Source organism: Oncorhynchus tshawytscha, linkage group LG08 (assembly GCF_018296145.1).
Source record: "Oncorhynchus tshawytscha isolate Ot180627B linkage group LG08, Otsh_v2.0, whole genome shotgun sequence".
NCBI lineage: Eukaryota > Metazoa > Chordata > Actinopteri > Salmoniformes > Salmonidae > Oncorhynchus > Oncorhynchus tshawytscha.
The window spans coordinates 63426908-63444636 of record NC_056436.1 but is presented as its reverse complement, the minus strand read 5'-3'; the positions used below and the strand labels follow the sequence as shown (position 1 = coordinate 63444636).

The 17729-nt window shown below is 41.7% G+C and overlaps 3 protein-coding genes across 6 annotated transcripts in view; all 3 read right to left on the bottom strand.

Annotated features, from left to right (window-relative positions):
- LOC112242181 (protocadherin gamma-C5-like) overlaps nucleotides 1-17729 on the bottom strand; it is a 238377-nt gene that overhangs the window by 203574 nt on the left and 17074 nt on the right. Inside the window, exon 1 of one of the 4 annotated variants that reach the window (XM_024429128.2) lies at nucleotides 9422-11964. The exons of the other annotated variants lie outside the window; for them this stretch is intronic. Within the exon in view, the coding sequence (XP_024284896.2) occupies nucleotides 9422-11830 (2409 nt within the window). The 5' untranslated portion in view covers nucleotides 11831-11964. Of the gene's footprint in view, nucleotides 1-9421; nucleotides 11965-17729 lie in introns of those variants that run through there. 4 annotated transcript variants of the gene reach the window in all.
- Nucleotides 1149-3671, bottom strand: LOC112256987 (protocadherin beta-16-like). The gene has a single exon (XM_024430582.1). The coding sequence runs from the start codon at nucleotides 3567-3569 to the stop codon at nucleotides 1149-1151; it is 2421 nt and encodes an 806-aa protein (XP_024286350.1). The 5' UTR covers nucleotides 3570-3671.
- On the bottom strand, nucleotides 4687-7227 carry LOC121846973 (protocadherin gamma-A11-like). The gene has a single exon (XM_042326210.1). It carries the CDS (start codon nucleotides 7087-7089, stop codon nucleotides 4687-4689), a length of 2403 nt encoding a protein of 800 aa, XP_042182144.1. The 5' UTR covers nucleotides 7090-7227.

Sequence of the window (17729 nt, the reverse complement as noted above, 5' to 3'; positions counted from 1 at the left end):
TATTATACATATTACCTGACATTCTTTTAAATGTTCCACGAAAAGTCGTTCTAGGCCTATAAATAACCTAGGCTGAATTGATTTATAAACTAATAAACTAAATAACCAAAAAGAAGACCAAAAAACGACATTATAAAAATCACAAAAACATTAATTATTGCCAATCATCCTGTGTTGATATGAGTTCAAATCAGGTGGATTAAAGACAGTATACAATAGAACACATGTGAGAGGGGGTGCAGTAGGCTACAATTCAAATATCAAATGTATGCAATTGATGGTGCTGGTCATTCAGCCACAACAACTCATCAGTGCTATAAACAAAAACAGAGTATGGCAAGGAATGAAAGTTATGACAGTCAACCATTATTAGTAAACCCTACTGGCAGGGAAGGGAATTGTGTGCATTTTCAGCTGTATGGACAGCAACAAGGCGAGGCGCTGCCAGTCAGACACTTAACACCACTTTAAAAAAATGTATTTTTACTTAACTAGGCATGTCAGTTAGGAACAAATTCTTATTTTCATTGACGCCCTACCCCTAACCTGAGCGACGCTGGGCCAATTGAGCGCTGCCCTATTGGACTCCCAATCACGGCCGGTTGTGATTCAGCCTGGAATCGAACCAGGGTCTGTAGTGACGCCACTAGCACTGAGATGGAGTGCCTTAGACCGCAGCGCCACTCGGAAGATGCGTTCTCTCATCACTGACTGTAAATAGCTCTCCATATTAGGAAAGTATTTATCTCATTCCCAAAACAAGCTAAATATCCCCTCACTCCAACAGAGCCAAATATCAACCCATTCCCTTAAACTCAAAACTGTGCAGAGTATATGTGAAAAATCCAATCACAAACAGTAGGCTACATATCCCACATCACAAACCACACCACATAATGTTAACATCCGTGTATTTCTCATCTTAATTTAGGGGGGATTGAAAAAAATCATTAAATGAGTTGCAAAGTACATCACAACTTGACAACAAACAAGTTGCCTAAATAGTCAAGCTGCATTACACATTCCTGTGTACCCATGGGGAGAATGATTTTCTCCAGGGTATTTTAAAAAGAAAACCCTCTTAGCTGTAATTGGATGAAAATATACCATATTCCACAACATATCAAACCAAAAGTAGATTATTTTATTTACAGTAACGGGCCTACCTCTGGGAAACCATCAGAGCCATCAAGTTCTTCGGCAAAGTCTGTTGGAGTTTTTCTCAGAGTCTGGTCTGCGGGCAGTGTGTTGTCACTGTAAGATGTGACGAACTTGAAGTCACTTGTGTGCGAACCAGTCGTCAAGAATGCATCATAATTGTAAGTGCTGCGGAGAGTTCCCACTCCATCCCCCTCTGCGTAGTTGGGAGGGAGATACGCGCTGGGGATGGCGACCGCTCCATCAAACAACAGTCTAGGCTTTCTCCTGCGGCAAAACCTCACGGCCAGGATGACAATAATGAAGGTGAGGAAAAATGTGGAGACGGACACCAGCGCGATGATCAGATAAGATGTGAGTTTGGAATTGCTCTCATCATAAGATAAATCTTTCAGTTCTGGTACTTCAGCCAAGTTATCCGAAATCACTAGATACATTGTACAGGTGGCAGAGTGAGAGGGCTGTCCGTTATCTTTCACTGACACAATGAGGTTCTGTTTCATGCTGTGCGATTCAGAAATGTCCCGCTGTGTCCTGATCTCTCCGCTGTGGAGAGCAATAGTGAAAAGTCCCGGATCAGTGGATTTGACTATATGATAGGACAGCCAGGCGTTCTGGCCGGAGTCTGCGTCCACAGCTATCACCTTGGAAACCAGAGAGCCCCCGTGCGCAGCTTTGGGGACCAGCTCCGTCATGAAGGAGTTCCCCTCCGGGGCGGGATATAGTATCTGAGGAGAGTTGTCATTCACATCCGTTATGAACACACTGACCGTGACGTTGCTGCTGAGCGGAGGAGAACCGTTGTCTCTGGCCACCACGTGGACTTTAAAACTCCTGAACTGTTCATAATCAAACGACCTCACAGCGTGGATCACCCCCGTTTCTCCGTTAACGGATAAAAACGAGGACACAGGGACACCGTTCACCTCACCAGGTAAGAGAGAATAAATCACTGTTCCGTTCTGTCTCCAGTCTGGGTCCCGTGCAGTAACGGAACACACGGAGGAACCAGGATTGTTATTTTCAGTCACGTGGGCTTTATAGGACTGTTCCTCAAACACAGGTGGGTTGTCGTTGACGTCAGCTACAGATAACTGAACACTTTTAGAGGAGGACAGAGGTGGAGAGCCCTCGTCGGTGGCAGTGATTGTAATGTTGTAATCAGACACTAGTTCACGGTCCAGTTCGCCCGTGGTCACCAGAGAATAGTAGTTTTTGATGGATGGCACCAGCTTAAAGGGAACGTTTTGCTGAATGGAGCAGCGGACCTGTCGGTTATTCTCAGAGTCTCTATCCTGCACGTTAATGATGCCCACCTCTGTACCAGGTGACGCGTTCTCAGGTATGGGGTTAGTCAGAGATTGTAGATAAATCACAGGAGCGTTGTCATTAACATCAGTGATGTCTATTATGACTTTAGTGTCTGAGGAAAGTCCATAACCATCTTTTCCTTCTATGAACATTTCATATTTGGATTCATCTTCGTAATCTAACGCTCCTGCTACTGTCATTTCTCCTGTTACGTGATTCAATGTAAACACTTTCCTTGTCTTATCAGACATTCGACTAAATTCATACGTCACTTCTCCATTCATTCCTTCATCTGCATCAGTACTGCTGACAGTAAGAACTAGTGTACCTAAAGGAGAGTTTTCAGGCAGACTGGCTTTATAGACGGCCTGGTTAAACACTGGGGCATTATCGTTAGCATCCAGTACAGTGACGTGTATGACTACAGTACCTGATCTCTGCGGAGTGCCCCCATCTACAGCTGTAAGCAATAATTTCAACTCTTGTTGTTGTTCACGATCTAACTCTTTATCTAAAACCAACTCTCCATATTTACTACCCGCAACAGTCGTTTGTACACTTAAAGCAAAATGATCATTTCTCTGCAGAGTGTAGCTTTGAACAGCATTCTGTCCTATATCCGCGTCGTGAGCTGCGTTCACACGAAAGCGAGCGCCTTTGAATGCGGATTCCGCTATTTCCAGTTTGATTGTATCCTTTGGAAAGATAGGTGTATTGTCGTTGATATCTTGGATTTGAAGTGATATACGATGCAACTCCAGAGGACTCTCTAAGACCAAATCAAACCTAAGAATACAGGACATCTTTTCTCCACATAGCTCCTCTCTGTCAACCCTTTCGGCAACAATAAAATCCCCGGTACTCAGATTAATGTCACAATAACGTTTTCGGTTCCCTTCGGTATCAACTCGGGCATTACGAGCGGACAGCCTGCTCGCCTCCAGCCCGAGATCCTTGGCTATATTTCCAATAACAGATCCACGTTTCATCTCCTCCGGAAAAGAATAGCTCACGTCTCCATAGGCGGAGTGCAGCGGTAGAAGAAAGAAAAAAGCAACGCCGCAGACCAGACCTGTCACCGAGATTCCTTTGTGACCCATCCTGAGATTAAAAGCGCAGATACACCATATAGCCAAGATAGTACACTGTAAACAAATAGTATTCCACGAAAAGATTCAGTGTAATCAAAATGATATCCTCAAAATGTGCACGCTATCTGACCGTGTCCAGTCTTTTCCGCAGCTTAATGGCACCCGAACACCCGAGCCTTGTAACAACAGCAGTGGGTGGAGAACTGGATCTATCCAAACACAGCTGGTGAACAGCGACACTGTGAGTACTCAACAGAAATGACACATGTTCACACATCATTCCAAATCCATATTTTAGGAGAATTCGTCATGTGAAATTATAGAAGTAGGATGATTGATTGACTACTATTTGAAATCATTTTCACCCTATTGGAATACACAGGAAACGACAGTAGCTCACATAAACCCCACACACCATAAATTATGACATGAAAACCATCCTCATACGACATGAGTTAATACATTACAAAGGGAACCAATTTGCGTGAAAATATCGGCCTACATTGCAAATGTCCGATTTTAGTGTTGATCTATGAGTCAGCACACTCATCAATGCAATACACAAAAACAGAAAGTATGGTAATCAATGCAAGTGATGACAGTCTAAAAGTGATGAATACCTCTGCCTACTGCCTTCAAATTGGAATTTAGACATTTCAGCACCATGGATAGTGACCTCGCGACGATTCCCGATGCACTTCAAATACGCTCACGCCGCTTCTCTGATAACCAAATAGCTCTCCGTAGACAGTATTTCTCTTGTAAATGAAAAACCAATGCCAAATAGGCTTTCATTCCTACAGTGATAAATTCATGACATCGAACCATTGTCTGTAATCTCAAAACTGTGCAGCCAGCGTGAATGTGAACATTCACATCAATCAATCACAAACAGTAAATAGCCCATCACAAATAAAACCCTATCATTATATCATCTCTGGACTTCTCACAAAACTGTCAGGGGATTCAAATAATCATCCAAAACCTTACATCCGAACTGGAGACCTACTCCCGTGGACCCGTGGGAAAAGGGCATTTCTCCAGGGAAAATATCATATTTGTTTTAGCTGTATAAAAATATATCAAGTCCCTATTCCATAATGTATCCAAATCTAGGTTATTTTTATTAACAGTAAAGCCATACCTCTGGGGACCCTTCAGAATCGTCAAGATCTTCAGCAAAGTCATTTGGAGTTTTTCTCAGAGTCTGGTCTGCAGGCAGCGTGTTGTCATTGTAAGATGTGAGGAACTTGAAGTCACTTGTTCGCGAACCCGTCGTCAGGTATGCGTCATAATTGTAAGAACTTCGGAGAGTTCCTGCCACATCCACCTCTGCGTAGTTGGGAGGGAGATACGCACTGGGGATGGCGACCGCTCCATCAAACAACAGTCTGGGCTTTCTCCTGCGGCAAAACCTCACCGCCAGGATGACAATAATGAAGGTGAGGAAAAAGGTGGAGACAGACACCAGCGCGATGATCAGATAAGAGGTGAGTTTGGAATTGCTCTCATCATACGAGATATCTTTCAGTTCTGGCACTTCAGCCAAGTTATCAGAAATCAATAAATACATGGTACAGATGGCAGAGAGAGAGGGCTGTCCGTTATCTTTCACTGACACAATGAGGTTCTGTTTCATGCTGTCAGATTCAGAAATGTCCCGCTGTGTCCTGATCTCTCCGCTGTGGAGACCAATAGTGAAAAGTCCCAAATCAGTGGATTTGACGATATGATAAGAAAGCAAGGCGTTCTGGCCTGAGTCCGCGTCCACGGCTATCACCTTGGAAACCAGAGAGCCCCCATGCGCAGCTTTGGGGACCAGCTCGGTCATGAAGGAGTTCCCCTCCGGGGCGGGGTATAGTATTTGAGGAAAGTTGTCATTCATATCCGTTATGAACACACTGACCGTAACGTTGCTGCTGAGCGGAGGAGAACCGTTGTCTCTGGCCACCACGTGGACTTTAATGCTCCTGAACTGCTCATAATCAAACGACCTCACAGCGTGGATCACCCCCGTGTCTCCGTTAACGGCTAAAAACGAGGACACAGGAACACCGTTCACCTCACCGGGTAAGAGAGAATAAATCACTGTTCCGTTCTGTCTCCAGTCTGGGTCCCGTGCAGTAACGGAACACACTGAGAAACCGGGTTTGTTATTTTCAGTCACGTGGGCTTTATAGGACTGTTCCTCAAACACAGGTGGGTTGTCGTTGACGTCAGCTACAGATAACTGAACACTTTTAGAGGAGGACAGAGGTGGAGAGCCCTCGTCGGTGGCAGTGATTGTAATGTTGTAATCAGACACTAGTTCTCGGTCCAGTTCGCCCATGGTCACCAGAGAATAGTAGTTTTTGATGGATGGCACCAGTTTAAAGGGAACGTTTTGCAGAATGGAGCAGCGGACCTGTCGGTTATTCTCAGAGTCTCTATCCTGCACGTTAATGATGCCCACCTCTGTACCAGGTGACGCGTTCTCAGGTATGGGGTTAGTCAGAGATTGTAGATAAATCACAGGAGCGTTGTCATTAACATCAGTGATTTCTATTATAACTTTGGCATATGATGCTAAACCTAAACCATCTTTCGATTTGATACGCAATTCAAATAACGAAACCGCTTCAAAATCAATTGTGCCTATTACACCAATTTCTCCTGTTTTACGGTCGATAGAAAATATTTTCTTTACTTCTTCTGAAACACGGCCAAAGTCATACGTGACCTCCCCATTCACTCCCTCGTCTGCATCGGTAGCCTTCACTGTAATTACTGCAGTATTTAAATGAGAGTTTTCAGGCAGGCTGGTTTTATAGACGGCCTGGCTAAACACTGGGACGTTATCATTAGCATCTAGTACAGTGACGTGTATGACTACAGTACCTGATCTCTGCGGAGAGCCTCCGTCTACAGCTGTAAGCAACAGCTTCAAATCATATCTTTGTTCACGATCAAGCTCTTTATCTAGAACAAGCTGGACAGTATTACTATCTACAGCCAATACAAAATTCTCATTTCGTTCTAGTGTGTATTTTTGGACAGAGTTCTGTCCTATGTCCGCATCATGAGCTTCCTCTAATAGGAAACGAGTGCCTTTAGCTGCCGATTCTCCTATTTCCATATGTATCATATCCTCGTTAAAAAGTGGTCCGTTATCGTTAATATCTTGGATGTTGAGGTTGATACGATGAAGTTCCAAAGGATTCTCTAATACAAGTTCCTGTTTTAAAACGCATGAAGACTTTTCGCCACAAAGCCCCTCTCTGTCAATCCTCTCGGCAACAATCAAATCTCCGGTACTCAAATTAACGTCACAGTACCGATTGTCGTTCCCTTCGGTGTCAGTACGGGCCTTACGAATAGAAAGTCTCCTCGCCTGCAGCCCGAGATCCTTGGCTATATTTCCAATAACTGAACCGCGTTTCATCTCCTCCGGAAAAGAATAGCTCACGTCTCCATAGGTGGAGTGCAGCGGTAGAAGAAAGAAAGAAATGCCGCAGACCAGGCCTGTCACCGAGAATCCTTTGTGTCCCATCCTGGGATTAAAACGTCGAACAACTTGGTTAGATTTTGAAATGGAAACAAACAGTATTCCACAATAAAATATTTCGCTTGATGAAACTAGTCAGAACACAATGTGCACGTCTCCAATCTTTTCTCCAGCTCAGTGGCACCGGAGCACCCGAGCGTTGTGACAACACCAGTTGGTGGGGAACTGGGTTTATCCAAGCATAGCTGGTGAACAGCGACACTTTGAGAATATCTTTAGAAATTACACAAAGCAACGATTTTTCTAAATATTTCATAAAAAGTTAAGTATGCTTATAAGTAAGCTGCTTTATAACTATGGGGAATAACTTTTACCTCCAGTGTCTTGAAATCAGCATAACCAACTAGACAGATAGGAACGGGCATTATATTAAATCACAACAGATAAATAATTGTATGAAAACCGTCTACATACTCCGTTGAAGGAGATAAAACAAAATAGTTTAGGCCTACATATCTGGTTCGAATCCCGAGCTACTTGGTGAAAATGTGTCAATTAGCCCCGAGCAAAGCCCTAGTAGCTCTGGATAAGAGCGTGACAAGACAGTCAAACTGTAGGCGGGCTTCCATCGACCCAGGTTTATTCGACAAAAGAAATGTCACAAAACAATTAATTGCGACACATGTAATGGAAACTGCAGCCATAGGATACATTTTCTAAAGATAAAACCTGGTCTCGGAGCATTTTAAATGATTCTTTACGTAAATCCAAGACACTCCATTTAGATGATATGTTACGTTTCAAATTGTATGTATTAAGGGTAGGGTTAGGTGAAGGGAAGGGTTAGCTAACATGCTAAGTAGTTGCAAAGTAGCTTACAAGCAGTAAGTAGTTGAAAAGTTGCTAATTAGTTATCATGCAAAAGAAGTCCATGATGAGATTGAAACTCGCAACCTTTGGGTTGCTGGAAGTTTGCGTTATACGCGCACACATGAGTTGCTGGACGTTTGAGTTATACGCCCACCAATCCACCACGACCAACCACTCTACTTTCGTTTTTGGCTTAAGTAACCATCTGTCTTATGTAACAATACTAAACATATTATACATACTAAATGAAAAGTCTAGGATTTACGTACAGAATAATAGGAAATTATCTGAGGCCAGGTTGAAAAATCGACAACACTTTTATCCATTTAACGGGTGGATTTTTCATTTTTTTTCAAACTTTCTTGATTTTGACAAATGATGATGGAAAGAAACAACAAAATGATTGATAAATACTTTTGAAGGTTCGTGGGGCACGTGATGTCATTACGTAACTATAAGCTCCACTCCACATTTAATTCTAAATGCCTACTGCTTGCAAAATAAAAATGTAGACTATAAAAAAGTACGTTTCTTTGCAGGACAAGATTTGTCCTGACTGAAGAATGTCCGAATTGCTTCGCCATTGGGTTTCTGGTTGGCTGGTAATTTTCACCATTCAATTCTTTCAGATCGACAGGATTGCAATTTTCACCATAGCATGGACTTTGGCTATACTGTCACATGACAATTATTATAATATGGCAAATGTGTATCAATGATTGCATTCTATCTACGCTGGCTTTCGCAGGCTACCAGAGAAATGAAACAGTTAGGTGGAAGCGCATACAGACTCTCGATCATTTGTTAATGAGCAATTTCTCTAAATGTGTAATGGAAACACGTCAACCACTAGTTCTTTATTCCACGCTATAGGTTCTTTAGAAAAAGTGTTGTTGTTTTAGGTGTGACGTCATTACGTCCAGCTGTTTTTATCGACACAAGATAGTTCAATAGAAACGCACCCTAGCAAGCAGTTGCCGCGTATATTTTCTATGCAAACTTTTTAATGTCGACAAAAAAAATCACTGGGCAAGTTACTGGAAAGAGGTAATGATGAATGAGCGTTAGCCGACAGAGATTTTCTGAATTTCAGCACCATGGAGAGCTACACTGCAATAAGCTGTCCACAGACTGTATTACGTCATTGTCTTTTAACCTCAAAACTGTGAAGCATGTAGGCTATGTGAAAACTCCACCTCATACAACAATCACAAACACACCCCATCAAAATAGGACATTAGCATCTGAAGACTGAGGCTATCAGTTAAATAGCGAGGGGATGGAAATAATCATCTAACAAAATTACATATTTCCTGAAACCTGAAACATGTGTAAACTGACTAAATAGCCCAGCTAGAGAATTGAGTAAGTCCTTAGGACTAGTGAATTCTACAGGGGGGAAAGTGACTGTAAAAAAAGATTTAGATGAAATCTAAAAGAAGTGTAGCCTCTATGCAATCATGAAGATCTTAAAGCAAATCTAGATGATATATATTTGCAGGCCTACCTCTGGGGACACATCGGAGTCATCAAGAGCCTCAGCAAAGTCGATGGGAGTTTTTCTCAGAGTCTGGTCCGCGGGCAGTGTGTTGTCATTGTAAGATGTGACGAACTTGAAGTCACTTGTGTGCGAGCCTGTCGTCAGGTATGCGTCATAATTGTATGTGCTGCGGAGAGTTCCTGCGCCATCCACCTCTGCGTAGTTGGGAGGGAGATACGCGCTGGGGATGGCGACCGCTCCATCAAACAACAGTCTGGGCTTTCTCCTGCGGCAAAACCTCACCGCCAGGATGACAATAATGAAGGTGAAGAAAAATGTGGACACGGACACCAGCGCGATGATCAGATAAGAGGTGAGTTTGGAATTGTTCTCATCATAAGAGATATCTTTCAGTTCTGGCACCTCAGCCAAGTTATCAGAAATCACTAAATACATACTACAGGTGGCAGAGAGAGAGGGCTGTCCGTTATCTTTCACTGACACAATGAGGTTCTGTTTCATGCTGTCAGATTCAGAAATGTCCCGCTGTGTCCTGATCTCTCCGCTGTGGAGACCAATAGTGAAAAGTCGCGGATCAGTGGATTTGACTATATGATAGGACAGCCAGGCGTTCTGGCCAGAGTCCACGTCCACAGCTATCACCTTGGAAACCAGGGAGCCTCCATGCGCAGCTTTGGGTACAAGCTCGGTCATGAAGGATTTCCCCTCCGGGGCGGGGTATAGTATCTGAGGAGAGTTGTCATTCACATCCGTTATGAACACACTGACCGTGACGTTGCTGCTGAGTGGAGGAGAACCATTGTCTCTGGCCACCACGTGGACTTTAAAACTCCTGAACAGTTCATAATCAAACGACCTCACAGCGTGGATCACCCCCGTGTCTCCGTTAACGGATAAAAACGAGGACACAGGGACACCGTTCACTTCACCGAGTAAGAGAGAATAAATCACTGTTCCGTTCTGTCTCCAGTCTGGGTCTCGAGCAGTAACGGAACACACGGAGGCACCGGGTTTGTTATTTTCAGTCACGTGGGCTTTATAGGACTGTTCCTCAAACACAGGTGGGTTGTCGTTGACGTCAGCTACAGATAACTGAACACTTTTAGAGGAGGACAGAGGTGGAGAGCCCTCGTCGGTGGCAGTGATTGTAATGTTGTAATCAGACACTAGTTCTCGGTCCAGTTCGCCCGTGGTCACCAGAGAATAGTAGTTTTTGATGGATGGCACCAGCTTAAAGGGAAGGTTTTGCTGAATGGAGCAGCGGACTTGTCGGTTTTTCTCAGAGTCTCTATCCTGCACGTTAATGATGCCCACCTCTGTACCAGGTGACGCGTTCTCAGGTATGGGGTTAGTCAGAGATTGTAGATAAATCACAGGAGCGTTGTCATTAATATCTGTGATGTCTATTATGACTTTAGAATATGATGCTAACCCTAAACCATCCTTAGCTTGAATACGCAATTCAAATGAAGACACCTCTTCATAGTCAATAGATCCAATAACTCTGATTTCACCCATTTTAGAATTGATGAAAAACATGTTCTTGTCCTCCTCTGAAATATGGCCGAAGTCATAGGTAACTTCCCCATTCACTCCGTCATCTGCATCTGTAGCACTCACTGTAACTACTACAGTATCTAACGGAGAGTTTTCAGGCAGACTGGCTTTGTAGACGGCCTGGTTAAACACTGGGGCGTTATCGTTAGCATCCAGTACAGTGACGTGTATGACTACGGTACCGGATCTTTGCGGTGTGCCTCCGTCAAATGCAGATAGCAATACTGTTAAATCCCGTTCCTGCTCACGATCAAGCTCTTTCTCCAGGAGTAGTTCAATGACATTTGTATCAACACTCAAAATGAAATGACCATTATTTTGTAACGTATAGCTTTGGACTGCATTCTGTGCTACATCTGCATCGTGTGCCTCTTCTAATAAGAAACGGGCTCCTTTAAAAGCTGATTCTCTTATCTCTAGTTTTATCAATTCATCTTTAAATTGCGGGGAGTTGTCATTTATATCTTGAACATGAAGACTAATACGGTGAAGCTCCAAAGGATTCTCCAATACAAGTTCCTGTTTTAAAACGCACGAAGCCTTTTTGCCACAAAGCCCCTCTCTGTCAATCCTCTCCGCAACAATCAAATCCCCGGTAGTCAGATTAATGTCACAATACTGTTTGCGATTTCCTTCGGTATCAATTCGGGCCTTACGAGCGGACAGTCTGCTCGCCTCCAGCCCGAGATCTTTGGCTATATTTCCAATAACAGATCCTCGTTTCATCTCCTCCGGAAAAGAATAGCTCACGTCTCCATAGGCGGAGTGCAGCGGTGGAAGAAAGAAAGAAAAGCAGAAGACCAGGCCTGACATTGAGAATCCTTTGTTCAGCATCCTTAGACTTCCAACGACATCCATATATATAGTTAAACAGATCGTTGTAAGGAGAAAGTATTCCACAAAAAGATAATTCACTAGATTATCAAAAAAAAATATGTGCGCATTCTGACCGTTTACCTCTATTATTTTATGTAGTGAAACGAAACCAGAGCTTTGTTAATGACAACAGCAATGCGTGGAGAGCAGTGTCTATTCTACCTCCACTGGTGAACAGCGACACTATGAGGTCCCTTCAGAAATTCCCCAGATTTACCCATACACACTGGCATTGGTCTAAATAGGCCTACATTTCAATAAAAGCAGTAAATTAACTGTATTTGCGTCATCAAACATTGAAAACACGATGTGTGTCCCCAGCATATGGGAAGAAAGACAAAAGGGAAGAAAAAAAGGCACAGAAGAAGAAAAAATAACCACTGTTCTCACAAAAACTATTCGTACTCATTGTTTTTTTTTGTATTATTATAATTTTTTTTTTTTGTAATTTAGCATTGCAGATAGTGTGGGTTCTATCATTGTAAATCTCCACATCATTTCCAATCCGCCATATATATTTTTCCCCTTCTTTGTTATTTTAGGCTAATCCTACCACCCCAATCCCAAATTGAGAAGAATAATGAGTTAGGGAAATGTCAGGTAGGTGAAATAACGACATTACAAAAAGATAGCTATAGGCCTAACTTCTGTCAAAATTGAGGTAAAACGCACATTAAAAGAGTTGCAGTGTAATTTTTTTAAGGCAACTAGCATTCATCAGTAAAATGCGAAAAGTAAGTAGAGCTGGCGAGCAAAGACAAATAATAGGCTAGCTCTGCTGTTAAACTAGAATAAAACACGCTAAAGGAAAGTAATAGGCTAGCCCTGCTGTCAAACTAGAATAAAACACGCTAAAGGAAAGTAATAGGCTAGCCCTGCTGTCAAACTAGAATAAAACACGCTAAAGGAAGGAAAGTAATAGGCTAGCCCTGCTGTCAAACTAGAATAAAAAGGAAGCTCTGCTGTTAAACTAGAATAAAAAAGTAATAGGCTAGCCCTGCTGTCAAACTAGAATAAAACACGCTAAAGGAAAGTAATAGGCTAGCCCTGCTGTCAAACTAGAATAAAACACGCTAAAGGAAAGTAATAGGCTAGCCCTGCTGTCAAACTAGAATAAAACACGCTAAAGGAAAGTAATAGGCTAGCCCTGCTGTCAAACTAGAATAAAACACGCTAAAGGAAGGAAAGTAAAGGCTAGCCCTGCTGTCAAAAGGAAGGAAAGTAATAGGCTAGCCCTGCTGTCAAACTAGAATAAAACACGCTAAAGGAAAGTAATAGGCTAGCCCTGCTGTCAAACTAGAATAAAACACGCTAAAGGAAAGTAATAGGCTAGCCTTGCTGTCAAACTAGAATAAAACACGCTAAAGGAAGGAAAGTAATAGGCTAGCCCTGCTGTCAAACTAGAATAAAACACGCCAAAGGAAAGTAATAGGCTAGCTCCGCTGTCAAACTAGAATAAAACATGCTAAAGGAAAGTAATAGGCTAGCCCTGCTGTCAAACTGGAATAAAACACGCTAAAGGAAGGAAAGTAATAGGCTAGCTCTGCTGTCAAACTAGAATAAAACACGCTAAAGGAAGGAAAGTAATAGGCTAGCTCTGCTGTCAAACTAGAATAAAACACGCTAAAGGAAGGAAAGTAATAGGCTAGCTCTGCTGTCAAACTAGAATAAAACACGCTAAAGGAAAGTAATAGGCTAGCCCTGCTGTCAAACTAGAATAAAACACGCTAAAGGAAAGTAATAGGCTAGCCCTGCTGTCAAACTAGAATAAAACACGCTAAAGGAAAGTAATAGGCTAGCCCTGCTGTCAAACTAGAATAAAACACGCTAAAGGAAAGTAATAAACTAGCTCTGCTGTTAAACTAGAATAAAACACGCTTAAGGAAGGAAAGTAATAGGCTAGCTCTGCTGTTAAACTAGAATAAAACACGCTAAAGGAAGGAAAGTAATAGGCTAGCCCTGCTGTCAAACTAGAATAAAACACGCTTAAGGAAGGAAAGTAATAGGCTAGCTCTGCTGTCAAACTAGAATAAAACACGCCAAAGGAAGGAAAGTAATAGGCTACCCCTGCTGTCAAACTAGAATAAAACACGCTAAAGGAAGGAAAGTAATAGGCTAGCCCTGCTGTCAAACTAGAATAAAACACGCTAAAGAAAGGAAAGTAATAGGCTAGCCCTGCTGTTAAACTAGAATAAAACACGCTAAAGGAAGGAAAGTAATAGGCTAGCTCTGCTGTTAAACTAGAATAAAACACGCTAAAGGAAGGAAAGTAATAGGCTAGCCCTGCTGTTAAACTAGAATAAAACACGCTAAAGGAAGGAAAGTAATAGGCTAGCTCTGCTGTCAAACTAGAATAAAACACGCTAAAGGAAGGAAAGTAATAGGCTAGCTCTGCTGTCAAACTAGAATAAAACACGCCAAAGGAAGGAAAGTAATAGGCTAGCCCTGCTGTTAAACTAGAATAAAAGGCGCTAATGCCTTTAGAAAATCAACCAGTATTTTCAGAAACACTGCATGGACAGCGGAACTCCATTAAAGTGCAGAAAAAGGCTCTAACGCTTCTCATCATTGTCTAAAAAGCACAATGTTTGGCTCTTTTGAAATGCCTTCCAACAAGACCTATATCAAACTATTCCAAATAGAACCAGCTATATTTTTTGGGTGCTGTCTTTCGGGTGGGACACCTAATCATCCCCTGCTTCCAATTGGCTCAGCCCCCCCCCCGTAACTATTCTCCAGAATAGAATATGTTCTCAGTCAATCTACCTGGTAAAATAAAGGTAAAATAAAGAAAAAATAAATATGCAACACAATCTCTGTAACACTAAAATTGTGCAGTATCCCACGAAAAATCCAGTTTATTTATCATTCCCAAACCAAATTTAGTCAATCACAAATCGAACAAAATAATATAATTTGCGAATACTGCCTTGAAATTAGTATGTTTGATTTCAAAGCATGACGTAAAACACATTAATCATCTGTGGAGCTAAAATGCATTGGAAAATATGATCACGGGACAGATGAAATTCTAAATATACTAGTCCTGTGGAAATAGTGCTTTCACCATGTATCACAAAAACACTTTAGATATTGTCAAATCTGTTAAATGTGAAACACCTGCTAGACAGCCTCTAGAGTTATAAGGCTACTAACACAGTTCAAGCCTACTTCTGGGGACCTCGGAGAATTGTGCCCAATTTTGGGATTAAAAGGGTCGAACATCATAAAGCCCTAGATACTGCCGTGTAAACAAATACTATGTAAATCATTTACCCAAAATGTGCATGTAGTTAGATGATTGTCTACAGCTAAATGGCACCCAAAAGCAGTGGGTGGAGAACTGGATCTATTCAAACACAGCTGGTGAACAGCGAGACAGTGAGTACACATGCACACGGACATAATTAAATAGGCATAATCAACAGAAATGGGATTTTCTGCATGTTCAGCACCATGGACAGCAACACATTGAAACCTCACGTTGCACTTCAGTCACCCAAACCACTTATACAAAGACAGTATCAATCTTTTTTAACCTCTTCCCATGGAGCAAAAAAAATAGAAATCTAGTAAACAGAGCAAAACTCTTTTATCATCCCATTTCCTGAAACCTCAAAACGGTGCTGCGTGTACGTGATAAAGATGAGCAATACATATTGTATAAAATAAATCATTAAAATACTGACTTATAATATTGTACACAAATAAACATTTTGTATAACAAGTAATACAAAAATCTCAAAACATTAGTTGTAAAAATAATTGGCAGCCCTGTTTTCAATACTTTTTGCAGCCTCCCCTTGCAGTGATAACGGTATCTTAGCCTTTTCTATAAAATAAAAAATATGAGATTTGAGAACACATTGGGAGGAATCTTAGACCATTCCTCTCTACAGAATATTTCAAGATCCTCGATATCCTTAGATCTGCTCTTATAGTGCTTTCCTCTTCAATTCATACCACAGGTTTTCAATGGGGTTCAAGTCCGAAGACTGAGATGACCATTGCAAAATGTTGACTTTATGGTCAATTAACCATTTCTTTGTGGATTTTGATGTGTGCTTAGGGTCATTGTCTTGCTGGAAGATCCACCTGCGGCCGAGTTTCAGCTTCCTAGCAGAGGCAACCAGGTTTTTGGCTAAAATGTCCTGGTATTTGCAAGATACCTTATAGTAGGTATGAGGTTTTTTTCTGCATTGCATCCTTCTTTCGAGCCAAACTGGTGTGCGTGGCCAAAGAGCTCTATTTTGCATCTCTTCTGACCATAGCATCTGGTGCCAATCCAAGTGCCAATGCCGTTTAGCAAACTCCACGCTTTTACATTTGTTTATTGCCCTCAATAAGGGCTTTCTATGGCAACCCTTCCAAATAGCCCATTGGCATAGAAGTGGCATCTAATTGTAGATTTGGAGACTTGGTGACCCCAAGATGTGACTTTTCTTTTCCCCCGAACCATCTTCCTCACTGTGCGTGGGGACAAGATACACTTGCATCCTCTTCCAGGCAAGTCTACAACCAATTCAGTTGGTTTTAAATTTTTCAATTATTGCCGTAATATGGATAAGTGGTATATTTGGTTTTCCAGTAGTGTTTTTTTAGACCTAATTACTGATATATGAAAGTCAACAACGATTTGTCTCTCTCTTCATTTGTGAGTTTGTTGCCTTTCCCCCTGGTGATGGATGACAAAGGACTTGACATGTGTGTTAACTCCTTTTTATACCCAAGGGAAACAGGAAGCCATGGAAGGCCACAATACAGTTTATGAAGATGAGATCAACTTTTTTTTAAAGTAGAATGTTAATGCAGATTTAAATTTAGTTTGATTTATTCACGAGAATCATGGCGCTGGCAAAAATATTGACACCAATCTTTTTGAGATTTTATTTTTTACTTGTTACACACAATCTCTTTCTCTGAGCATTTATGGGAGTATAAATGAATATAATTTTGCACACAATAGCTCTATATTTGTATTATTTATTTCATGCAGTCTTCGTTGCTCATCTTTATCAAGGCTGTCAATAATTTTGGAGGTGACTGTAATCACTGTAGGAGCAAACTCACTCCTGAGTGGCGCAGAGGTCTTAAGGCACTGCATCTCAGTGATAAAGGTGTCACTACAGACCCTGGTTTGTTTCCAGGCTGCATCCCAACTGGCCGTGATTGGGAGTCACATAGGGCGGCGCTCAATTGGCCCAGCGTCGTCCAGGTTAGGGTTTGGCCGGGGTTGGCCGTCATAGCGAATAAGAATTTGTTCTTAACTGACTTGCCTAGTTAAATAAATAAACTAACGCCATCACAACTCAGATTATATATCAACACCTCAATATTTCTCACTTCAACTGAGTGGGTCAAATCAATCATTTAACTGGAGACTTTACAAATGACATCAAACCTGGAGCCTATCAACCTGCCTATACACTGTCAAACTTTTCCCTGTAAATGTACAGAAGGATATTATCAGCAGAGTTGCCAGGCGAATACTGTAATTGTAAATGTTTTACAGTAAATATTTTAATACTGGGATTAATTAATTAATTGAGGGGAGGCGGGTTTGTATTTTACAGTATTTTAGTGTAATTCCATGGGATTGGTGGAAGCAGGTTGGCTGCTAGGTAATGCATTTTCATATTACAGCACACCAAACAAATATATATGAATAATTGGTGTTTAAAATCACTTGCACTTAACAAAGACTTCCAAATGTTCAGTGACTACAGGGAAAAACAGACCAAGAAAAAAACAAATACTTAGAGAGAGAGACAAAGAGAGAGAGAGAGAGAAGGAGATGGAGTTAACATTGGGATTGGGTACAATCTTAGATCCATGATCAGGGGCAAATCTATTCAGGGTAAGGAATTAATAGTCTGAACCT